Source organism: Pygocentrus nattereri, chromosome 21 (genome assembly GCF_015220715.1).
Source record: "Pygocentrus nattereri isolate fPygNat1 chromosome 21, fPygNat1.pri, whole genome shotgun sequence".
Taxonomy (NCBI): Eukaryota; Metazoa; Chordata; class Actinopteri; order Characiformes; family Serrasalmidae; genus Pygocentrus; species Pygocentrus nattereri.
Window position 1 is genome coordinate 2,486,941 of NC_051231.1, and position 25,560 is coordinate 2,512,500.

Below are 25,560 nucleotides of genomic sequence, written 5' to 3' on the forward strand. Positions count from 1 at the left end.
ACAGCACAACACAGAACAGCACAACACAGAACAGCACAGCACAACTCAGCACAGCACAACTCAGAACAGAACAGCACAGCACAACTCAGCACAGCACAACACAGAACAGCACAACACAACAAAGAACAGCACAACACACAGCACAACACAGAACAGCACAACACAGAACAGCACAACACAGAACAGAACAGCACAGCACAACTCAGCACAGCACAACTCAGAACAGAACAGCACAGCACAACACAGAACAGCACAACACAACAAAGAACAGCACAGCACAACACACAGCACAACACAGAACAGCACAGAACAGCACAGCACAGAACAGCACAACACAGAACAGCACAACACAGAACAGAACAGCACAGCACAACTCAGCACAGCACAACTCAGAACAGAACAGCACAGCACAACTCAGCACAGCACAACACAGAACAGCACAACACAACAAAGAACAGCACAGCACAACACAGAACAGCACAGAACAGCACAACACAGAACAGCACAACACAGAACAGCACAACACAGAACAGCACAGCACAACACACAGCACAACACAGAACAGCACAGAACAGCACAACACAGAACAGCACAACACAGAACAGCACAGCACAGTACAGCGCAACACAGAGCAGCACAGAACAGCACAGCACAGCACAACTCAGCACAGCACAGCAGGTCAGTAAAGCTGCCTTCACTGAACTGTGGATTCTGTGGATCCGGTGGATTCTGTGGATCTGGTGGATCCGGTGGGTTCTGTGGATCCGGTGGATCCGGTGGATCTGGGGAGATGAGACTGCAGTAAAGCACTGGTTTAAACTGAATGGATCTGATCAGCAGTGCTGAGGCCTGTGTGTGTTTCAGAGCTGCACCCCCCGCTGGAAGCTGTGTGTCAGTGACACGGACAGCGCGCTGGGCTTCGCCCTCGGGGCTCTGTTCGTCAAAGCCACCTTCGCCGAGGACAGCAAGGCCTTCGTGAGTTCATCCGGACTTTTTCTTCCTTCTCTCTCTCTCTCTGACTTTTTCTTCCTTCTCTCTCTCTCCGACTTTTTCTTCCTTCTCTCTCTTTCTCTGACTCTTTCTGTCTTCTCTCTCTTTCTGACTTTTTCTGTCCTCTCTCTCATTCTCTGACTTTTCTTCCTTCTCTCTCTTTCTCTGACTCTTTCTGTCCTCTCTCTCTTTCTGACTCTTTCTGTCTTCTCTCTCTTTCTCTGACTCTTTCTGTCTTCTCTCTCTTTCTCTGACTCTTTCTGTCTTCTCTCTCTCTCTCCGACTTTTTCTTCCCTCTCTCTCTTTCTCTGACTTTTTCTTCCTTCTCTCTCTTTCTCTGACTTTTTCTTCCTTCTCTCTCTTTCTCTGACTTTTTCTTCCTTCTCTCTCTCTCTCCGACTTTTTTTTCCTTCTCTCTCTCTCTCTCCGACTTTTTCTTCCTTCTCTCTCTCTCTCTCCGACTTTTTCTTCCTTCTCTCTCTCTCCAACGTTTTCTTCCTTCTCTCTCTTTCTCTGACTCTTTCTGTCTTCTCTCTCTTTCTCTGACTTTTTCTTCCTTCTCTCTCTTTCTCTGACTCTTTCTGTCCTCTCTCTCTTTCTGACTCTTTCTGTCCTCTCTCTCTTTCTGACTCTTTCTGTCCTCTCTCTCTTTCTGACTCTTTCTGTCTTCTCTCTCTTTCTCTGAATTTTTCTTCCTTCTCTCTCTCTCTTTCTGACTCTTTCTGTCCTCTCTCTCTTTCTGACTCTTTCTGTCCTCTCTCTCTTTCTGACTCTTTCTGTCCTCTCTCTCTTTCTGACTCTTTCTGTCCTCTCTCTCTTTCTCTGACTTTTTCTTCCTTCTCTGTTTTTCTCTGACTTTTTCTACCTTCTCTCTGTTAACCCGTCGTTCTCTCTCTCTTAACCCGTCGTTCTCTCTCTCTCTTAACCCGTCGTTCTCTCTCTCTTAACCCGTCGTTCTCTCTCTCTCTTAACCTGTCTTTCTCTCTCTCTCTTAACCCGTCGTTCTCTCTCTCTCTTAACCTGTCGTTCTCTCTCTCTCTTAACCCGTCGTTCTCTCTCTCTCTCTTAACCTGTCGTTCTCTCTCTCTCTTAACCCGTCGTTCTCTCTCTCTTAACCTGCTGAAGGCTGAAGATATGGTCTCTGAGATTAAAAGGGCGTTTGAAGACAGTTTGAAGCGCGTGAGCTGGATGGATGGCGAGACCCAAAAAGCAGCCAAAGAGAAGGTGAGTGCTAAAAGGCTTTGGGCAGAAACGGTGAAGCACTTTTCCAGATACTTTTCCTTATAAGGTGGCAGCATCGTTCACAGTTTAGAGCCCAGGAACCCAGTGGCTCCACTGTACCCAGTAATCTGGCATTTAATGGTATTAATAGGTATTTAGTTTTATTCTACGGTTTTGTGATCTGTTGTGGAGATCTAGGGATTTGTGAAATTCATCATTCATAATAATGAAATTTCATAAATTCAGCAAATAAGGCCTCAGTAATGCCTTTCTATGTAGCCGCACTGTTTAAAGATGCTTATTCAAATGTTCATCTGGTTAGCAGTACATAAGAAATCTATAGGTGTTTATTATTTATTTATTTATTTATTTATTTATCTTTTCATGTGTGATCTTCTGTAATGTGACCTTATGAAAGGGTCTGTGTATGTAAAGATATAGGGGCTCTTATTAGTCAAACAATATTTATAAGCATGCTTCGTAACTCCACACTGATCTAGACGCTTGCGGCTCTCCCATGTGTTCCTTGACTGGAGCCTGAACCAAAGCTGAATGTCATTTTGTTAAAATCCGCTGTATCACCCGCTGATCCGGGTGAAATCAGTTGATCAAGCTCCTACGCTGCGCTTTCCAGGCTCTGTAGTGCCATCTGGTGTTAAATGTAACTCTATTGATTTCCTGATTTATAACAATTAAATGATCAGGTTCATTTGTTCTTGTTAAAGGTGTTGTAACCTGCGTCTGATGAAGGCCGTCCAGGCTGGAATGTCATGATAATTTTAACATTATAAAGTGTTTTTATGAGTTGCTGCTAATTCGAATTGACATGTTTTGCTGATTGAGCTGTTTTCTGATCAATAATAAAGTAATACAATAATAAACGGCGCCTGAAACTGACTGGCTAATACTTTCTTTCAGGCAGACGCGATATACAATATGATCGGCTACCCAAAGTTCATCATGGACCCCAAAGAGCTTGACAAAGTTTTCAATGATGTAAGTGCACAAATCTGCCACATCACACGCGTCAGATTTCAGATCAAAAGATGCTAAAACAAAACGTTACATCTGGGCAACTTTGTTGGATTCTTGATAAACATTTTAGAGGCCCATCCGACCGGAGACTGACCGGGTCCAACAACATTCTGACCACCTTCTTGTTTCTACACTGATTGTCCACTCTATCAGCTCCACTGACCGTATAGCTGCACTCTGTAGTTCTACAGTTACAGACTGTAGTCCATCTGTTTCTCTGATACTCTGTTACCCTGTTCTTCAGTGGTCAGGACCCCCATGGACCCTCACAGAGCAGGTACTGTTTGGGTGGTGGGTCATTCTCTGCACAGCAGTAACACTGACGTGGTGGTGTGTTAGTGTGTGTTGTGCTGGTCTGAGTGGATCAGACACAGCAGTGCTGCTGGAGTTTCTAAACACCTCAGTGTCGCTGCTGGACTGAGAATCGTCCACCAACCAAAAATATCCAGCCAACAGCGTCCTGTGACCACTGATGAAGGACTAGAGGATGACCAGCACAAACTGTGCAGCAGCAGATGAGCTGTCGTCTCTGACTTTACATCTAGGTGGACTGACAAGGTAAGTGTGTCTAATAGAGTGGACAGTGAGTGGACACAGTGTTTAAAAACTCCAGCAGCACTGCTGTGTCTGATCCATTCAGACCAGCGCAACACACACTAACACATCACCACCACCACGTCAGTGTTACTGCAGAGCTGAGAATGACCCACCACCCAAACAGTACCTGCTCTGTGAGGGTCCATGGGGGTCCTGACCACTGAAGAACAGGGTAACAGAGTATCAGAGAAACAGATGGACTACAGTCTGTAACTGTAGAACTACAGAGAGCAGCTATACAGTAAGTGGTGCTGATAGAGTGGACAATGAAACGAGGAGGTGGTCAGAATGTTATGCCTGACCGGTGTAGATCCTATAGCTGATTTTATTGGAGTCATTTTGAAATGTTAATGTAACGTAAAGAACAACTGCTGTTATAAACAGAACGGCGTTACAGGGGGTTGATATGGCAGTGACGTTGTGTAAGTATATGTATCCTGTCTAATACTGTTGTTGTGTCTCAGTTTGATGTAGTGTCGGACCTGTACTTCCAGAACGTCATGCACTACTACAACTTTTCAGGCCGAGTGACGGCTGACCAGCTGAGGAAAGCGCCCAACAGAGATCAGTAAGGACTGGACACGTGCACGTTCAGTTACTGAACACCTGCAGCTCTTTCCACATCTGTTAACAGACAGATTACCAGTAACTAAGCTTACCCTAAAAGAATAAGAGTGGGTCTTGGTGTTTATCATAGATGGAGCATGACGCCCCCTACAGTGAACGCTTACTACAACCCCACCAAGAATGAGATGGTACTTCCTGCAGGCATCCTCCAGGCTCCGTTCTACAGCCGCGCATGGCCAAAGTAACTTCACACACTTACACACTCCTCCCTCACCCAGTCATACAAGGTGAAAGCAGCCCAAATCCGACCTTTTTCCTTAGGTGGCACAGATGGTGTGTCAGTGTGAACAGATTAACACACTGAATCTGATATTTTCAGGTCCGATTTGAGACGCTTTCATATGTGGGACTGAAATCCGACCCGTATCCGATCTGTCGCGATACGACTTTTACGTCATGCGACTTTTACGTCATACGACTTTTACGTCAGTCCAACACGGCATTTGTCATAGTTTCGCGCTGCTGAAATTCATAAACATTTAGGCTCATGTTTCTATACCAAGAAAATAGAAGCAGCCACTCCGGGTTCGAAGAGGTTTCGAACGAAGCGGCCGAACGAGGCCGGAGGAGCCCGAGGCTGCAGCGTTTAAAGAATCTGAGGACACGAACCAAAGAAGTGGCCGTGACTGAATAACATGCCCTTTTTACAGTGAACTCAAACACATTCTGGGTGATGAGCCCAGCTGTCAACCACTGGAACTTCATAATCGCTCCTGAGATGCTGGCGAAGACGACACTAAAAGCTCCGGGAGCGACAGGCGTTCGCTGGCCATCATGACTGTTTACCTCTGGACGAGCCTCGTGGAGCTCTGTTCTTTTGCACATGCACATTCAGACTGACGTCGCATACAGATCACATTTTATCCAAACAAGGAAATCAGATTTGGTGAGAAAATCAGATTCGGGCCACTTTAACCTGCTGTGTAAGCACAGCCTAAAAAACACATTAACACAGCTTGAATAATGTACATGTGCTCATCTCTGCAACAAGGGGAACTTTTCACACTTGCAGCTTAAACAGTGAGCTGTCTTATTTTAATAAAGGGCAGGATGTTACTGCCATAAGTGTTGCTAACGCTACGGTGACACATGTTGACCTCATGGCTGAAATGCTGAGATATTGAAACATTATGTGACAGTTCCAACTACGCGAGCTGATTGGTTGAGAGTCGTTCTAACTGCTGTTATTTCACCATAACCTCACAAACACTGTCTCCCTCCGCTGGGACACCGTTGCTAAGCAACGACTCTGACAGCTGTAGGAGACGCTCGAGCCATCTGAGCGTTTTTACTTCTCACTTTGCCACAAACAGAAAACGGACACTGTTAAGATCACATCTGACCGACAGCCGATTTGGTCCGACTCTGAAGACGAGACGACGCTAAATTCCCAAACTGTCGTCGCCACTGTGCAGCTTTTCAGTCGGCAGCTGTGACAGAAGAACAGCTGAACAACCTGGAATCAGCCAGAAATGAACCCAACACCATTCGCCAAACTAAACGGGCTGTAAGAAGCTTTACAGACCGGCTGGAACAAAACAACATTAATACTGATCTGGACAAACTGACCGAACCTGATATTGGCTCAGTTTTACGGCTCAGTCTGATTTGGTCCGACTCTGAAGATCAGATACGTCTGGCGAATGGTGTTGGGTTCATTTCTGGCTGATTCCAGGTTGTTCAGCTGTTCTTCTGTCACAGCTGCCGACTGAAAAGCTGCTCAGTGGAGACGACAGTTTGGGAATTTAGTGTAAGGAGCTGGAGAACGAACTGCCGGCTGAGCAGCGAGTGGGCGGAGCTCGTTACTCTGACGTAGCACCGAGCTGCTCGTTAAGGAGCTCTAATTAGGAGGAAGGAACTGAACATTAAAACATATTAAAGCCGCGTTCACGGCCAGTTTATTCATTTCTTACTGTATTTATTTAACTGCTGTATTAAAGCAGTAGAGACACTCGAGGAGTGAGTTATCACCAATAACATCACGGCTGTGATGATCTACGGACACCAGATCACAGCCGGGATGGTATTTCAGGATAAAACACTCCCTCTCGGGTTCTAATGCTTAAGTATAGCTTGTTCAGTAGAATTTTGCTCTGTTCTTTTTTAGAGCCCTGAATTTTGGAGGCATTGGTGTTGTAATGGGACATGAACTGACCCATGCTTTCGATGACCAAGGTAACCAGTTCAAAATAAACTCATTATAGTAAAGAATGGATGTTTATGTATACGTGTTAAATAGTATGGAACTGCATGATGGGATGGCCACATTATGAGAAACCCCTACCTTGTATCTCTGTCTTGGTGGTGTACAGTTAGAGACTGTAGCCCTAAAGAACTTTAGCAGCGGTCAGTTTCTGACCTAAGGGCTGCTGTTATGTTGATGTTTTTGGGTCGTGGTCTACTCTCAACCCAACAGAGGCACTGGTGTGTGTATAATTACAGTATTTTATCTACACTATATGCCCAAAATGGAGTGATGGAGCTCCATCCAATGCTTTGGTACGAGTTGGAGGCCACTGTGATGCAGAATTAATGATCCAACATCAGTGCCTGATTAATGCTTAATGCTCTTGTGCCTGAGTGCAATCAGATCCTCACACAGGTGTCTACAGTGTTTTGGACATAGTGTATTTGCAATGATTTTTGATCACTGATTTTGAAATGCATAACCTAATTACATTATAGAAAATCATCCCTGATATATTAATTTTATTATAACTTTAAGCTCTACAGCTCGTGATTTGTTCATCATTCTAGTCAGATCTGCTCCTCATTTTTACAGCGTACTACAAATTAAAACTGCTGCAGGCTAACATCATATCATATAATAATAATAATAATAATAATAATAATAATTGTATACATTTGCCAACAATTTTGCATTTGCACTGTATGAGCCGCTGTGTGTTGTGCTGTGTGAGCAGGGAGGGAGTATGATAAGGAAGGGAATCTGCGCTCCTGGTGGAAGAACTCATCGGTTGAGGCCTTTAAACACCAGACTCAGTGCATGGTGGAGCAGTACAGCAACTACAGCATCAACAAAGAGTCCCTCAACGGCAAACACACGTTAGGAGAAAACATCGCAGACAACGGCGGCCTCAAAGCGGCTTACAAGGTTTGTCCAAGCCTGTGGTCGAATTATCACTCGTCTTAAAACACTTTCAAATGCTGAGCTTGTTGCTCAGTAACTTCTGGAAATTATTTAGGAGCTTTGAAACTCAGTGATAGTTTGACAGTAATGGGGCAGTCGTGGGCTGGAGGTTAGGGAACCAGCCCTGTGACCGGAAGGTTGCTGGTTCGACGCACAGCTTTTCAGTACACCTGCCTTAGTCTCACCCCAATCTGAACAGCAGCTCAGACGCACAGACACACATCTTAAACCCTTCAGCTTTAACACTGTTTAACGGATAACAATTAAAACCAAGACAGTAAACGGAAAACTAGAAAATAAATCAAAATAAAACAATTCCCAACAATCTACACTCTGTATAGACGTGTAAAACACAAACATGAAAATAAGGTGCAAAGACTGAGGATTAATTAATACGATTAATTCATTAATTAATAAGATTTCTAAGGGTTGAAAAAGACTAAGCAGGTCAGTGTTTATCCTCCATAACAACACAGAGGCATTAAGATCCTCATATTCCTCTCATGCGCTACCTGGATCTGTCCGGGACGGAAAACCGTGGGCTGTCCCCCTCGCTGTAAATCCTCGAAAAAACAGTGACAGGTGGTCCTCTGGCCGCGGTCACATTCTTTCTACCAGGCGGAAGTCAGAGGTTAGAGTTACAGAGCAGGACTGCTGTCAGAAAACATCTCCCAGCGGGAATCATCAGCTCTCGAACCAGCAGCTCAGCTCAGCTCAGCTCAGCTATAACAGGACCTGGTTTTATGACCGGGTGTTATTACGGTACACGTGACCTACACGACACAAAAACTACAGGACAGTGACAGGTATTCACTGTACGCTCTGGCCACTTTATTAGAAACCCTTCCTTTCAGGTTGCTGGTGTAGAGTTAGAGCCCCTGCAGTATGTATACCGTATCTCCAAACGTCCCCCCCCCCCCCCCCCCCACTACTACTGTTTACAAATCGAGATTATAAGAAATAATGAATATTATTATCATATTATTACAACAGAAAATGTAATCTAGGATCAGTGATTATCAGTGATTGTGACCAGATTACCATAAACTATAATTCTACTACCACCGCCTTTCTGAGCATATTCATATGCCTAGTATATTATATTTTAATGTACATGACATATATATATATATATATATATTGGCCCAGTCATGTTTTGTTGAAACACACCCTGTAGTGACCACCCTGTCTTGATTTGCAGGCCTATCTGAACTGGATCCAGAAGAACGGAGAGGAAGCCACGCTGCCCGCGCTGGGAATGACCAACCACCAGCTGTTTTTCGTCGGATTTGCTCAGGTTTGTTTCTTTTCTCTTATATTGCTGTTTATTAATATCTACTTGTGGTTAGTTTGTAATATGGTCTGACATGAACTGGGTGTTGTATAAATGAGCGTCTTCTCTATTCGGCAGTGCAGAGGTTTGGAATCAGCATTTTCAGGAACATAAAACAGGATAGTTGCACATAAATATGTCACTGCTGTTGGAAGAAAACCTTGTATCTCCAAACTGGTAACTTTACAGGAGAAGGAAAAAACCTACTCTACTTTTAGTGCAAGTCAATGGAACCAGACGTCTTACCAGGTCATTTTGGGCCGTTTCTTTTGGTCCGTTCATCATGAAATTTACACACAACGTAAAGAACAACAGGCTTTTTCAAATTATGTCAAAAACTGAAAAACAACAAAGATGAAGATACAAGGTTTTGTTCCGACAACCACCGATGTACTGAATCAGTCCGAGGAGTTACTACTGGGAGGCAAAGGCGGGAATGGGAAAAACACCTCAATGAATGGGAATGTGATCCTGAGGAGGCTCATCTTTATATTTATGTTTGTTTTTTGTGGAACAAAGACTTTTTTGTCTTGGAGTCGGTTCCTGTTTAAGCCTTCTTTTGGGCTTTTAAGTGGGTAATTTCCCTCTTTTTTCAGCCCTCTTTTCCTTTCTTTCCTTCTCTTTTTCATCTAAATACCCACCTGGGCTAAGTACCGTACCGGTCACTCCTCTACAAAGATGTGACAAAGGGCTGCTGTTTGCCGTGGCCTTAAGTAGAGGAGTCCACAGGTGTGCCAGGTCGGGGAATTGGAGTTCCCTGAACTGACCCTGGCTGCCCGGCTGGGGACTCGAACCCAGTTTCTATAAACTTTCCTTTTATTCCTTCGTCCACATGTTGTTACATATTCATCTCATTAAATCCAGTTTGTATTTGAGTGAGAGATGAAGATGTTCTAGGATGTTTGTATATTCAGAAACAAGGCTGGAGGAATAGCTTTACGTATTTCGACAAATTCTCAACTGTCAAAGTTTAAACTGAAATAAACTCAATCAGAGACAAATAGTCACCATCTTTATTTCATAATCCTTACGCTCAAACCAGATTGGTTTTAAAAGTTGATTTAATAATAATAGTGATATTATTATTATTATTATTAATATCTCTTATTCCAGCGCAAATCAATCAATCAATCAATAAATCAATCAGTCAAGTCAACCTTTTTTAAACTTGGAATACACCGAGGGAGACCCTCATTTACAACGTAGCCGAGTAATACAGGAATCAGGGATTGAAAAGTTGTACAGTAAAAAATAAATCAAATTTTATAATGAAATAATAAAAATGATTATAGTAAAGTTTAATAACAAACCGTTAAATCAATAAACAGTTAAAATCACAATATAGTAACGTGGCCAGTGCCACAGCATATAAGGGTAAAATAAATGAAAACATAAATTAATGAAATAAAATAAACAGAAGATGTAAGACAATAAATTAACAATTATAAAATACAGAAACTGCAGAAATTGCAGAAACAAGAGAGCTGGTGTACATTCGAGAGACCACCCAGGTGCCCATACAGTCTCGTGATCTCAAGGCTCGATTACTGCCCCTTGCTCTTGGCTGGTCTTCGTATGCGGCCATCAAGCCTCTGCAGATCATCCAGAATGATCCAGAATGCGGCAGCACGGCTCGTCTTCAGTCTCCCCAAGTTCAGCCACGTCACCCCACAGCTGGGCTCCCTTCACTGGCTTCCTGTAGCTGCATCACATTTAAACCCTAATGCTGGCCTACAAAGCCAAAAATGGACCAGCCCCTCTCTACCTCATGGCAATGGTCAAATCTCGAACTGAACCACGAGCCCTTCGAGCTTCGAGTGCAGCTCGACTTGACCCGCCATCCTTCAGGAAGGGTGAAAGACAAGCGTCGAGAACGTTCTCCGTACTGGGACCCAGGCGATGGAATGAACTCCCACTGGCTGTCCGAACAGCAGAGTCTCTCACTGTCTTCAAACGCAGACTGAAGACCGTCTCTTTATACAGCACTGATATATGAGCACTGAGTGTTGATTGTAATGTGATCAGTTGTGGACAGTAACTAAGTAAATGTAATTGGTTACTGTACTGAAGTAGTTAAGTACTTTACTGAAGTATTTCCATTTTTTTTTACTTTCACTCCACTACATTTAGAAGCCAAATATGACGTCCTATTAAAAGACTGGTTTACTAAGAGAGACGCTGGAGGACTTTCACCTGAAATGAGTTCATGAAGCCAGTCTTGTTATAAAAATGATAACAGGACATCAGAGCCAGAATTACTCTCTTAGTACTTTTACTTTATACTTAAGTACATTTGAAGGGAAATACTTTAGTACTTTTACTCAAGTGGAGGTCTAAAGGGAGGAACTTCTACTTTTACTTCGTCCACCTCTGAATGTGTTGCACTACACTGTGTTTAACTCTTAATGTCTCTGTTTATTTTCTTTCCTCTGTTTTTGAAGGTGTGGTGTTCAGTCCGGACCCCCGAAAGCTCCCATGAAGGTGTGATCACGGACCCCCACAGTCCCTCGCGCTTCAGGGTCATCGGCACCGTCTCCAATTCCCACGACTTCTCTAAACACTTCGGCTGCAGCGCCGACTCACCGATGAACCCCAAGCGCAAATGTGAACTGTGGTGAACGCAGTGACCCCCGTCTGACGGGCATCGGGGGAAACGGCCCCGCTGGCCCTCGGCTCTTCTCTCAGGTTGCCTTATGTGGGCTGTGAAGGCTGGAGGATATTGAGTCACCTGGGTTTTCATGTGAATTCTTTGAGGAACTGAATAAACACAGAAGGAACTTTGTAAACACTGGAAGACGACCTGATAGCTCTAACATGGGAGAAAGGACAGTCAACAGTAGCTGTTCAGGTTTTGTACATATATACATATATATGCCTTTATCAAGTGCTGTTGTTTTTCTACGGGGAAATAATATTTATTTTCTTCCAGTGTGTTTTTTGCATTTGGAGTAAGGTGGGCATTTTTCACCAATGGTTTAGCAAACTGACGTCTCACCAATAGGAACTAGTGACAAAAGACTGCGCATGGTGCACATTTGGAATGTGAATGAATGAATGGACGAATAGAAATGGTCCGAAACTGAAAAAAGGAACATTTTCGTAGGTCAAATCTAAAGGTTTTTAGGGCCACTGCACACTGGACACGCCGCATCACAATGTACAGCATGTACAATTGTGTGTAACATGAATGCAGAGACGGTTCACAATGACAAAGTATCACCAACATTACTTGTGCTGTGATTTCCCAAAGTTTCCAGTCACCCATCCAAATCACTGAATTCAGGTGTTCCAGTCACTTCCGTGGCCACAGGTGTGTAAAGCCGAGCCCCTCGGCCTGCAGACTGCTTCTACAGACATTAGTGAAAGAATGGGTCGCTCTCAGGAGCTCAGAGAATTCCAGCGTGGTACCGTGATCGGACGCCACCTGTGCAGCAAGTCCAGTCGTGAAATTTCCTCACTACTAAATATTCCACAGTCCACTGTCAGTGGGATTATAACAAAGTGGAAGCGATTGGGAACGACAGCAACTCAGCCACGAAGTGGTCGGCCACGTAAAATGACAGAGCGGTCAGCGGATGCTGAGGGGCATAGAGCGCAGAGGTCACCGACTTTCTGCAGAGTCAATCACTACAGACCTCAGAACTTCATGTGGCCTTCAGATCAGCTCACTCCTTTATTACACAGTACCTACATAACAACTACACAGGGACTGTCCACTTATTATAAAGTGTAACTAACACTAAACTACAGGAAAGTTCCTGTGTGGAAGACTTGTGTAATTACACAGGCTGTGCTTCTGTAGTCCGTCTATAACATTGACTAAATCAGCAGTAGTTACAATGTCATTGCATGTTATTCATGTGTAACTACACAGTTATTACAGACACTTAATATAAAGTGGGACCGGTTATAATTATAATAACCCATATAGTTTTTTAATTCACGGAAGTGCAAAAGAAACGGGGAACATGACTGAAAGCTGAGCTGGAGATGTGAGACTGTTTAGTCAGGGAGCAGCATGAACAGTCAGAGCTCACTGGGTTTTCCAGTGCATTGGGGGAAACTTCCAGGGAAGAACATTTGACAAAGACACCCTAAAACGTGACTGATTCCCTGAGCTCCCTGGGCTCCCTGGGCTCGCTGGGCGTTTCAGTGAGCTCCTTAGTCTACTGGACTAAACCACTGGACTAAGTAGCTCATTAAAACAAGCTCATATCTAAAAATGATCAATTGTGTTGAAAGTCTTTACATTTCTCTGAGTGTGAGAGTGAATTTGAACTGTGTCAGCGCTTGGACTGCACAGCGTTCTAGATAGTCTCACTCATGGTGCTGTATCTGCTGTATAATGATCTGCTAAGCAGGGCTGTGGTGCAGCACGACTCAGTGCGTCCAGTGTGCAGTGACCATTCGCCTCAATTAAGAACGATTTCCCCTTGTCCTTTAAAGCTACAGCTCTGGAGATGATGAAAATTGATCCTAACGATCCGTGTACTTCCGACTGCATCATGACTACAAACTGCACTGTGGTTGTTTTTTTGTTTTTTTTTTCCCCTCACCTTTTTGTCTTTGTCCACTGGTCAGACCTTGTCCATACGCCCATATTAGGAACGCCGGGTCTAAGCTAGTTTTGCTGAGTTTTGTCAACTGTAGCAAACAAAAGTTCCAAAGCCCATTTATTTTGCCAAACAGTTTTCCCTTAAATGTTGCCAGATCCTCTTAATGACCGAGTCATTTTCGAGGCAAACACAATGCAAGCTCACACTCCGACTGACATTGTAATGGCAACGTCACCAAAACAGGCTTCGCAAACCAGCAAACTGTTTTTTACATTGATAAACCAGCGTAGATCAGAAAGCCTACTGTGGGCGTGTGTGTGTGTGTGTGTGTGTGTGACACTGTAAAGCCGTATGTATGGCCTGTAATCTGCACCGTTCTAAGGATATTGTTTATATGTTTACTGTCTACAACAAAGTGCCTGTGCAGTCCTTCAAGTCCTGTGTGTGTGTGTGTGTGTGTGTGTGTGTGGGGAATACTGGTGTTTTAAATCTGATTGTGTATTCATGCTGTATGGTAGTGTAGAGGTGCTGATTCAGGATGAGTCAGCATCCTGACTCATCAGGAGAGGAATCTCCACCGGATTCCTCCAGTCAGACGCTCCTGAATGAATGAATGAATGAATGAATGAAGCCTTTATTGTCACATAGTCACCAGAGTAACCAGCGAAATTTTGATCAACCCGTCTGAGCACATACAATATGAAAGGGGGGGGAAGGGGAGGGGGGGGGGGGGAGGGGGGCATCAGCTGCAGTCTTGGAGAGTCTTGCTTATAAGCAAAACTGCAGGCCAGAAGTTTGGAAACAACAGTAACTTTCAAAAATGAACCTTAAATGTTTATTAAGAGAAAACGGACAGTAACACGTTTATTAACCCAGAGCTGTTTGTTCCTAAGGCCCAGTCCCATTTCACCCCTCGCCCCTACCACTGAGCCCTTAGTCCTCTGTTTTGTGCGTTCACGTCTAGGGGTGGGGTGTCCCAATTTTACTTGAGATAGAGGGATGGGGTGAAGTGTTGGGGCCTCATGACCCTCCAAACGGAGGTTTTTCAGAGGCTCCAAACAGAGAGATGTGAGAAAAACAGAAAAACCGGCGAGACGGAGAACAAGAGACCAGGGAAACCCACAAACGTGAGAATTTACTCTGTTAAAAATGACAATAAACATCATTTTATCTTACTTTAATGTGGTTTCACTGCATTTTGGTCGTTTTTCTTCATAACAAGCATAAGAATTCGCTAATAACATGCTAATGTCTCGGAGCTAGCTGGGTAACTTTCCCATTCCACCTTAAATAGTCCAGCAGTTCTGATGCCTGAAGCGCCTGAATGAACCTGCTGCACCATTTAAGGTGGAACGGGAAAATTCAAACAAGAATCTGGAGAATCTCCGACTTCAGCTTCACATCACTGAAGAATTAGGGGGGGTGATAATAAATAACTGCCCCCCTCTTTGAAGGCGTATGATCCCTAAATGTAACTAAAGCCCAGCAGTGAGGAGCTGAACTTTCCCCTCCTCTGCTGTCCCTGCAGACGGGCAGGGTCGCCTACAGAGCGGCGCTAGTAGCTGATAATGAAGTGATGCTCTTTTATTAGAGGGTCTCATTTCAGAGGAAGATCTCAACCACTGCCCTGTAGCTCAGGAACAAGGGGGGACACTCGGAAACAAGAGGTAGGGGTAAGAAGGAGAAATGGGACTGGGTCTAAATGTGTGCAGTAGCTGATTATTGGTGAGATCAGCTCCTGCAGAGCTTTGTTGCGGCTCTAATCATCTCCATCAGATTCCTCCAGTCAGACGCTCCTGAAGGCTCCATCTACTCAGCCGTTCTACATCGGGAAGGTATAAAGGATGGAGGGCTGGTCAGTGTAAGGCACCGTTCTGTCAGGGGTTTGGTGTGAAAGGCTTGGACGAGCATCAGCTACAGTCTTGGAGAGCGGCTGTCCTGGTTGTCCTTGCTTTAGCACACCTGATTCAGCTCATTAGCTAAATGATCGTGGCCTTCGTGGGTTTGATTAAGTGTGTCAGAGGAGTCTATAATTAAATCTGTCCAGGACGGCGAGTCCTGAGAAATGGAACGGAAGCCCTGCGCTGCAGTAAAGGTACTACACTGTGTGAATCAGTGGAATATTCTGGAAATACACGGCAATAATCTGGCTGCATTGCATTGGTTGCTGGTAAATGGACCCTTTAAACCATAAGTGCTTGTACAGTGGGGTCCAAAGGTTTCACACACTGAGCTATTCTATTTTTCCATTTAATGAAAAATTCAGAAAAATGTCAAACAAAAGTTACGACATCTCTAAATCACTTTTCAAACCTTTTTCGGGGGGGTCACATGATCATTAGGTGGATTTGACTTGACAACAAAAGTCCCTGCCAGCCCAACTGCGCACTGGTCACTAGAGCAGAGCGGATACAAAATACCAAGGAATGATGAAATTCATGTAAATGTTTCATAGATTCTACTTTTGACTCAGATTGTGACGCTGAAAATATCATTTGTAATGAAAGATTTCACATTAAAGGCAAATCATCCTGTATGTATATCATTAATTAAGATGTAAACAAAGTCATTCTAAGAGGCTGGACATGAAAAGGGTTATTCTAGAGAAATTACTGGGTCAGAATTATCCTCAACCAGATGTCTGAAGCATTTAATGCCTCTAAATCTACATCACAGAGAGTTATTACATGAAATGTTTATAAATATTTTGCTCAGTGCCTGCAGTGTTGACTGGCCTGCACAGAGTCCTGACCTCAACCCCATAGAACACCTTTGGGATGAATTAGAGCGGAGACTGTGAGCCAGGCCTTCTCGTCTAACATCAGTGTCTGACCTCACAAATGTGCTTCTGGAAGAACGGTCAGAAATTCCCATAAACACTCCTAAGCCTTGTGGAAAGCCTTCCCAGAAGAGCTGAAGTGTATGAGTGTGTGTGTGTGTGTGTGTGTGTGTGTGTGTATGCAATATTAGCAGGTGCTATTTGGGTGGTGGGTGATTCTCAGCACTGCAGTACCACTGACCTGGTGGTGGTGTGTTAGTGTGTGTTGTGCTGGTGCGAGTGGATCAGACGCAGCAGTGCTGCTGGAGTTTTTAAACACCTCACTGTCACTGCTGGACTGAGAACAGTCCACCAACCAAAAATATCCAGTCAACAGCGTCCTGTGGGCAGCTTTCTGTGACCACTGATGAAGGACTAGAGGATGACCAACTCAAACTGTGCAGCAGCAGATGAGCTGTCGTCTCTGACTTTACATCTACAAGGTGGACCGACAAGGTAGGAGTGTGTAATAGAGTGGACAGTGAGTGGACACAGTGTTTAAAAACTCCAGCAGCACTGCTGTGTCTGATCCGCTCGCACCAGCACAACACACAAGGCATAATGTTATGCCTGATTTATTTGTGTGTGTCTTTTCCATACAGATCAAGCAACACTACAGTAGAATGATGCACCGTCAGTCCAGTATCAGCTAAACCTCAGTGCAGGTGTTCTGCTGTCATGTGGGGGTTTTACTTTGCCTTTCTGGCTGGAGTACATGAGTTTTCCTGGTCTTCCAGGTCTTGGCTTGACTTCCACATTTCCCCTCAAGTGCTACTTATTAATGGCATTTCGGATACCTGTAAAGAGCCATCCCATGACTGTTGCATGTACCAAGGTCTGAAGAGTCAGACAGTTGATTACGCTCTGAAATCATCAGCTGAAAATTTCTAATGACACTTCTTTCTCCTCTCTGGATCATCTTCCCAATAAAATAAACATTTTAAATCCTCCACGGTTTGGCGATATTTTAAATATGAAAATGTGCTTGATTAGATAACGTCTCATTTGCATGTCTATTCGTTTTCGGGCTGTGATGTCTATGTACGCTGTTCACCCAGTGCCTTGCTTTACATCCATCAGCCAGAACATTCGGACCGCCTCCTTGTTTCTACGCTCACTGTCCGCTTACTGTAGAGCTGCACTCTGTAGTTCTACAGTTACAGACTGTAGTCCATCTGTTTCTCTGATACTCTGTTACCCTGTTCTTCAGTGGTCAGGACCCCCACAGACCCCCACATAGCAGGTTGGTGGTGGGTGGTGGGTCATTCTCAGCACTGCAGTAACACTGACGTTTTGGTGGTGTGTTGGTGTGCGTTGCGCTGGTACGAGTGGATCAGACACAGCAGCGCTGCTGGAGTTTTTAAATGATGTTATGTTATGCCTATATGAAATATGCACACATGCCTATGTCATATGTCATCGTTTCATTATTAAACGTTTGTACATATATCCAAAATATATGGGAATATGTTCAAAACCTGACAATTATATTGAAAAATAGTAACAGCAGGCAGCAGTGCCCCCGCTCCTCTGCTCTGCGTGAGGAAAGATTGATTGATTTATTTATTTATTAGCTTTCTTAATCTAATGTGCGGAACGATGTTTATTATCGTGGATGCTGTGGTCAGTCTGGCTGCTGCTGCTGCGTCCCCTTGTTTCCAGTGTCTTGCGTAATCACCGCCCCGCATCACCGCTAGATGTCGCTGCAGACGCGCTATTCGCTGAAAACGTTACAAAAGGTTTAAAGGCTCAATTCGCTTTGTTCGTAAATTTTACTGCACTTCAGCTTAAAACTGCACGAATGCCCTGCCGGCCGGCTGCTTTCAGACCAGTGTAGAGAAAACACTCCATTTAACTGCTTTAAAGCAACTGTTTTTGTCTGTTCTTGCCGGGGTTGACAGTTAAGACCCCTCCCCTTCACAGCCCACCGCTTCACGGCTTTATTTTGGGAACGAATCCGCCGCTTCTGCGTTTTTCCGCTCAAACGTCGCTCGGGTTTCTTATTTAACGCCTTTGGTTTGGATGCATGTCGGTAACTGGACCTGCTGCGCGGACATCCAGCAGGAATTCTCTCCGTCTCTGTTCGTTAGCCCGGGGTGAGGAGCCGAGAGCCGAGCGCTTCCGAAGCTTCGCCGAGGTTTGCCGAACTGTCCCGTCCTGCCGGACTCGGCTTGAGGCGGCCCGCAAAAACGCCATGTTGAGCTAAACCTGCGACCTTAAATGATAAACCGCGTCCAGATCGGAGCCGAACGAGGACAGAGTGCGCGTGAGGCGAGTCTGGAGACGAGCCGGACCGATACCGGGGGGTCTGTGGCGGTGCTGGGCGGAGAAAGGGAGGCGAACCGTCCCCATGAAGAACAAGCAGCAGCGCGTAGCGTTACAGCCCGGAGAAAAACACTTCGCCCCGAAAATGGCTTTTCACACCGAAACCCTCAACCCCGCCGTCGCGCTGAAGGAAGAGCAGGCCGCCGGTCTCTGTATGACCCGATAGGCGTCCGCGTGTAGCCGCACCGTTGGATTCTCTTGTTCGTTTTTTGGTTTGTTTTGATATGAGTTTGCCGCCCAAAGTGGTGCCCAAACCCACCGGCGGGGTTGCGGTCGGTGCCGCCGTAGTAGGGCCGCCGCCGGCCGGCCAGCTGAGGGCGAACCTGCCGCCGGTTTCACTGACTCCCGGAGCCCCGACCGCCCCGCAGCCGCCAGCCGCGGTGCCGCCGCCTCAGTATCCTTTCATCGGCCAGGGGTCAGCCGGGCTCCCCCGGCCGCGGGGTGGATGGAGAAACCGGGATAAGTGTGTGTGTTGTGTGTGTGTGTGTGTGTGTGTGTGTGTGTTTGAGGCGTTGTGGGTACTAAACGTCCTCAGGACGATGGGAAGTTAGATGATGGAGGCTGTGGGAACGTTTTAAAATCAATAATGCAAAAAGGCACCACACACACACACACACACACACACACACTTACACACTAACACTAACTGTGTGAGGTACACAAACCGGGATAAAGCCGTATTTGTGTGTGTGTGTGTTTGTGCTTGTATTTAGACCCTTATGGAGACCAGATGTCCCCAACACAATGAAAGCATTTTGTCATTGTGGGGACAAAAATACTTTGCTCTAAAAAAACAAAAAAAAAACAAAATAGCTTTTATTGTAAAAAAAGTAAAAGAGACGAACTGGATGGAAGGCGAAGAAATTCAACTTATTTTCTCAAAATATTGAGTTAATATCTCGGGACAAAGGCTGAGCATCTCAAAGTAAGGGCCTGTTTTTCCTCAGAATGCTGACTTGGTATGTTAGTGTCACATAATAATGACCGACTCCGTCAGAACTCACATTGTCTCCACGTTTTTACTTGCTTTGTCAAAATAACGAGGTGTTTTCTGGAGGTGCTCCGTTTCCTGACACGCATTAACGTGTTTTTAGCCGTTTATTCTGAAACATTTTCTGGTTATTAAGTTAATATTTCGAAAAATAAGTAATTATGTGGGGAACGTAAGTCAGTATTTTGACTCTGACTCAAAACGTTTCTCCTCCTCTGCCTGACAGGAGTGGTTTCTGTGCTAAGCTGATGTGTTGGATGCTGAGGTTGAGGTCAGGGTTGATGGAGCGCAGCAGCTTTTACATTTACACCATACAGAACCACATAGAGACCCCACGGAGAGGCAGGAGACCACAGTGAGAGGCAGGAGACCACAGTGAGAGGCAGGAGACTCGCTGAGGACCCCTCCCACATTTTTGTGTCTTCTCTATATGCCTGCGCAAAAGAACGAGGCTCTTGTTAGTTAGATAATTGTTGAATCCGGTGTGCTGGATGTGACGGAGCCCAGAGATCAGCGTAGACTGAGATCCGGAACCCCCGGTCTAGAGCCACCGCTCTGGTTCTGTTCCGGTCCTCAGAGGCCGCAAGCCAGTCCACGTTTACCACCTGTGCCAGGTGATGAAGAGTCGCGAAATGCAGACTACCTGCTTCAGGTGTGCGAAGGAACGGAAGGCAGTGAGAAATGCGGCCTGCCTGTGTTCATTTGGCCAAAGTTCTGTGTGTGGTCGTGATGCAGGAACGGGTCTTTAAAATGGGGCTTTAAGTACAAACGTGTTCGTTTTGGTTCTCCAGGTTTTCCGCAGTCGTCCTTCACCTACAGAGTTTATGGAGGTTGAATTAAACTCCCCGTCGGAGCCTTTTATGAGTTGAATTTGGAGTGAATTTGGCTGATATTTTGAGAAATCCTATTGATTTTTACTGCATTTGTGACCATTTATAAATATTCTGTTCCTCTCTAAAGATAATTTAGATGGATTAGTCCCCATTTTCATGTTTTTATGAAGGCACGTGTATAAAAATCAGCAAGTTTCTACGTCTCTAAGGCCTCTAAGGGTCCCTTTCTTCTCTGACCCAGCGAGACACCGTTCCCCTGTGCTGCACTGATTAGAGACTCCAATCTTCTAGTGCTGCTGTCCTGCTGTTCTTATTCCCCCGATTCAGGCCAAGAAAGGTTTCATCTTCAGCTCGTGGTGTGGCTCAAGTGCAGGTGGACTACAGGAATGCAGTCTGGAGGTGCTGCTGCAGTACAGAGGGTCTTGTTTCAGCCCTCAGGGACCACCAGCCCAGCCCGTCCACATTTTTATTCGGTTTTCAGTTACACGCACTAGTGCCAAGTAATCAAGTGCAGCACACTGCAGATTACCTGCTTCCGGTGTGCTTGAGAACCGGAGGCGATGAAAAATGAGGGCTGGCTGAGGTTCCCGAGGACACACATCTTCTCTTTCTTCCCATCGATGAGTGGACCAAGCTTGGCTTGGACGCTTTCATTGGCCGAGAGTGCGTGAAGGCTCTTGGTTCAGGGCCTTAAGTTCAGCCTTGACTGTCCGCCGTTTCTCGTTTCTTTGTTTATCCTCCCACCTGCTGGTCAGCCCTCAGTGGACACGTTCCCGCTTGTATAAACGCACACGGATATCGGAAATGCATTCGGTTCACACGGCCGAGATCCGTCGTTGACCACCTCCCAGCGTGACTGGAGTGATCCGAAGGTGTGGACCGGAAGGTGATCGATCTCCTGAGCCGACAGCACGTGACTGAGGTGCCCTTGAGCAAGACGCCTAAACCCCAACTGCTCCCTGGATGCTGCGGATAGGGCTGCCCACCGCTCCGGGCAGGTGCGCTCACTGCCCCCTAGTGTGTGTGCTCACTAGTGCGTATGTGGTGTTTCACTGCACAGCTGGGTCAGACTGCGGAGGTGAAATTTCCCTGTTGTGGGACTAATAAGGGTCACTTAATCAAACTTATTAAATCAAGTTATTACAGATGCTCTGCCTCAGATGTTGTTTTTTACAGTGGTTTTATAGGTTTATGGTAGAGAGGTGCACGCAGGGCGCTGTAAGGCCAAGTAGGCCCTGAAGACAACATACAGGCTCACTGGCACTTTGGGTAGTAAATAGAAAGGCTGGGCTGTGTTTGCGTTGAGAACGGTGGTTCCTCTGGTTCCCATCGTCATCACAGTGATCTCTTTCTTCACGATGCACAGTTTAGACCACTCAGAATGGCTTTGCTTTGAGCTGAAGAATTAAACTGGGCAGAAATGAGTATGAGAAAGAAGTAGTGGAGTGCTGCTCATGAAGGGCCTGGCGCTAAACCGAGGAGCTGAATCAGGTGCGTTGGTGCAGGACTGAGTGCCTCACTCAGCCCATGAGGGGGTCCATAATAAGCGAACGGGAGGGGAGCGCACAGTGTTAACCCCGTGACATAAGGTAAGTTAGGTTTTGACGTCCTGCTGCGATGCTCGCGTGTGTAGGTTTACGGAAAGCTGCTGTTGAATCTTCTCGACGTTGAAGCAGACGGCAGAGATATTTGGCTGAAACCAAAGCAACTTTGGCTTCGAGCTCAGATCGGCGCCGACCTGCTTCAACCCTCGAGCTTCAGACTCATCGTTCTGTTATCGGTCCCACGGCTGGTTGTTCGGTAAGTGTTGAATGGTTCTGTATGCAAGTTCTGTAGCTGCTAGGTTTATCCACCGGTCAGCCAGAACATTCTGACCGCCTCCTTGTTTCTACGTTCACTGTCCACTTACTGTATAGCTGCACTCTGTAGTTCTACAGTTACAGACTGTAGTCCATCTGTTTCTCTGATACTCTGTTACCCTGTTCTTCAGTGGTCAGGACCCCCATGGACCCTCACAGAGCAGGTACTGTTTGTGCGGTGGACACAGTGTTTAAAAACTCCAGCAGCACTGCTGTGGCTGATCCACTCGTACCAGCACATCACACACTAACACACCACCACCACGTCAGTGTTACTGCAGAAAATGCCGTTTTGATTTTTGGCCAAAGCATCACTTCAGAACGTGTCCTCAAATGGCTTGAATGACCAAGCAGTGTTTGGACTTGGAGCCAAATGATTGAGCAATGATAGCTGCTCTCTCCCTCACTGCGAATTGGGCCAGTCGTGTTGGACCCCATAAGCGACTAGGGGACGCGGCTTCAGTGAAGTCGTTTGTATTTATTGTATTATTATATATTGTTATTATTGTTATTATTATTATAAATTGCAGCTGTGTTTTCTCGCACTGTTGGGTTTTTGTCATTTTGTTCACTCGTTATGGGATGTAATTAATCCAGATGTTTGGTGCAGCTCCGACGGTCAGCGACTGCATCCGAAATGGTCCCTGTTTCACGACTGGACCACGCTGGAATTCACTGAGCTCCTGAGAGCGACCCATTCTTTCACTAATGTCTGTAGAAGCAGTCTGCAGGCCGAGGGGCTCGGCTTTACACACCTGTGGCCAGTGATTTGGATGCGTGACTGAATACTTTTGGAAATTGTGTATCTTAATTATTGAGTTTAAGAAGAAAAGGACGTAGCGTCACTGAATGCTGGACAAAAGAAACAGTCGGTCACCCTGTTAAGCCCAAAATGACACTTCAGGAGGCATCAGGTCAGATTTTTGCAGGTGTGTTTCTCATGTCACGTCTTCTTGTATTAATATCAGCCGCAGGCCCAAAGAGGAGGTCATGCTTGATGTTTACGTCTCAAATGCAGAATCTGCGTTAAGCCGATGAAGATAATAGGTCGATAATTTCTCTTTCTTTATCTCTATCACTCGTGCTCTCTCTCTTTTTTCTTTCTCTTTCTTTATCTTTGTCTCTCTCGCTCATTCTTTCTCTTTTTCTTTCTATCGTTTCTCTTTTTTCTTTCTTTCTTTATCTTTTTTTCTTTATCTTTCTTTGTTTCTCTCACTCATTTTCTCTCTCTCTTTCTTTCTCGTTCTTTATCTCTTTCTTTTTTCTTTCTCTATTTCTTTATCTCTGTCACTCGTGCTCTCTCTCTCTCTCTGGGACCATGTGTTTCTGTTGATGATGGGCTTTTGTGTGTGTGTGTGTGTTTGTAAGTGGGGGTGGTGCTCTTCCCGTTGCCATAGCGATGAGAAGCCCATGCGGCTGCTGCTGCTCCGCTTCACACAATAGCAGCGCTGCTTAGCATTCAGAGTGAGTGTGTGTGTGTGTGTGTGTGTGTGTGTGTGTGTGTGTGTGTGTGTGTGTGTGTGTGTGTGAGACTGAGACGGCGCTTCCCACCGCCAGCCAACAAAAGCCCGGGTCACCCAGCGTCTCGCAGACGGAGCCTCTCACGCCCCTGAGCACACTTGGTGGGCGTGGTTATTCCAGTGTACGGATATCTGGACCTGCTATTCCTTTAATGTCTCAAAAATGAATCACTCTGCCCAAACGCCATCAGGACGTGTTGGGAGCCTGTTTCTGTCTTTAGCTCTGCGCTGGAGCTTTGAGGGGACTCTTTGAAGGGATTTGCCCCAGTAACGCTGTGTGAACCGCAAGCCTTGTGAAGTCATTTAAATAGACGTACTGTAATCTATAAAAACGGACAGTAACGTGCTCAAATTTCAGGTTTCTGTAGTGGCTAATGCTGCTGTTCTGAGCGAAGTGACACTTTTGTCCATTTTTATTGGTACCTGTGCATCACACAGTGTCAGAAACGTACGTACGTCTTTGATGGAGCCTTTTATGTATATTTAAAAACAAAAAGCTGATAAATTAGTGTGAGCGTGTGTTTATGCAGCCGAGTTATCGTCCTGTATGACAGCTGGCATTGTGTTAAATAAGTGGGCGTGGTTATTCAAATATTTGGCTATCCAAATTTGTCTTGGGTGTTTGAGTAAATCGGCGTAGTTTGGCATATAAAAATGAAATACATCATAGTTTAGGGATAGTCTCGTCATTCTAAAAACATTTTTTAAAATTCTGAATAATTACAGAAGCTGTAAAACGAATGAATCGATTGGGCTCATTAAAAATCTTTCACAGGCTTTGAAACTGAATAACTCGTTCTGTTTGGCGTCTCAGCTCCAGATCTCCTCCAAAGCCTCAAAACGTCTCCCTCAAAGCAAAACCGTCAGCATTCACTCCTCTACCCATCCGTTCTGCTCCTGTCGTTCATTCCCTTTTTGATTCGTTGCCGTGTTTATGCAGGAAAATCTCACTCGGCAAACTTTCTCATGACCTGTAGGAGAAGCTGTGACTGTGGAACCTCCACGGTTTCCACTGAATCGATATGAACTCGGATGGCTGAGCACGTCCCGGCAGAAACACCTATGCACTGAGCGGAATGTTTAGTAGGGAAAACTGTGCGTGACGTAGTGGGCAGGTTGCAAACCCAGCAGAAGGTCACGACCTCGCGCTCAGAGCCAAACACAGTGAGGGTTCCTTCTTCTGTAGAGGAACAGCTTGATTTGGTTTGGTTTCCTTCTTGTTGACTAATGTAAGTCTGCAGTGCATGTTGGGTCACGTAGGGATGGGGAGAGTTCTTTCCCGTCGGGGGAAAGTTCCCTGGAAAACGGTTTGTTTACACTAAGAGCCAATTAGGCAGGCAGAGCGTATAGAAAGAGCAGTGTTTAAAGGAACCAGATTCACCCAGTGCCTCCCCTTCAGCTGGAGTCTAGCTCAGATTTACTACCCTGATCTGATTGTTTGAGGATTCACGGTCGTTTTAATTTGAAGACGTTTATTTTTACAGCACGTGACGGACACTCTTATCCAGAGCGACTTGACTCTTATCCAGAGCGACTTGACTCTTATCCAGAGAGGTGAAGGTGGTGTTGGGAGTCTTGCCCAAGGACTCTTATTGGTATAGTGTAGGGAGGTTACCCAGGCGGGGCACTGAACCCAGTCTACAGCATAGAGGGTAGAGGTGTTACTCACTATGCTACACTGCATCAGTCGATGTGCTTCTGTAA

At 45.4% G+C, this 25,560-nt stretch overlaps 2 protein-coding genes across 5 annotated transcripts in view; both read left to right on the top strand.

Moving 5' to 3' along the window:
* ece1 (endothelin converting enzyme 1) overlaps nt 1-12,320 on the top strand; it is a 68,023-nt gene extending 55,703 nt beyond the window's left edge. For both annotated transcript variants that reach the window (XM_037532331.1, XM_017686259.2), the window contains 9 exons: nt 865-975; nt 2,116-2,214; nt 3,130-3,207; nt 4,308-4,411; nt 4,541-4,651; nt 6,578-6,645; nt 7,395-7,585; nt 8,823-8,918; nt 11,396-12,320. In XM_037532331.1, coding sequence (XP_037388228.1) covers nt 865-975; nt 2,116-2,214; nt 3,130-3,207; nt 4,308-4,411; nt 4,541-4,651; nt 6,578-6,645; nt 7,395-7,585; nt 8,823-8,918; nt 11,396-11,572 — 1,035 coding nt within the window. In that variant the 3' untranslated portion in view covers nt 11,573-12,320. The remainder of the gene's footprint in view (nt 1-864; nt 976-2,115; nt 2,215-3,129; nt 3,208-4,307; nt 4,412-4,540; nt 4,652-6,577; nt 6,646-7,394; nt 7,586-8,822; nt 8,919-11,395) is intronic.
* Nucleotides 12,321-18,125: 5,805 nt separating this feature from the next.
* The window catches only part of eif4g3a (eukaryotic translation initiation factor 4 gamma, 3a), a 90,604-nt gene continuing 83,169 nt past the window's right edge, over nt 18,126-25,560 (top strand). For 2 of the 3 annotated variants that reach the window (XM_037532214.1, XM_037532215.1), the window contains exon 1: nt 18,127-19,047. In XM_037532214.1, coding sequence (XP_037388111.1) covers nt 18,878-19,047 — 170 coding nt within the window. In that variant the 5' untranslated portion in view covers nt 18,127-18,877. Of the gene's footprint in view, nt 19,048-25,560 lie in introns of all 3 variants that reach the window. The other variant, XM_037532216.1, reaches the window with a different exon arrangement.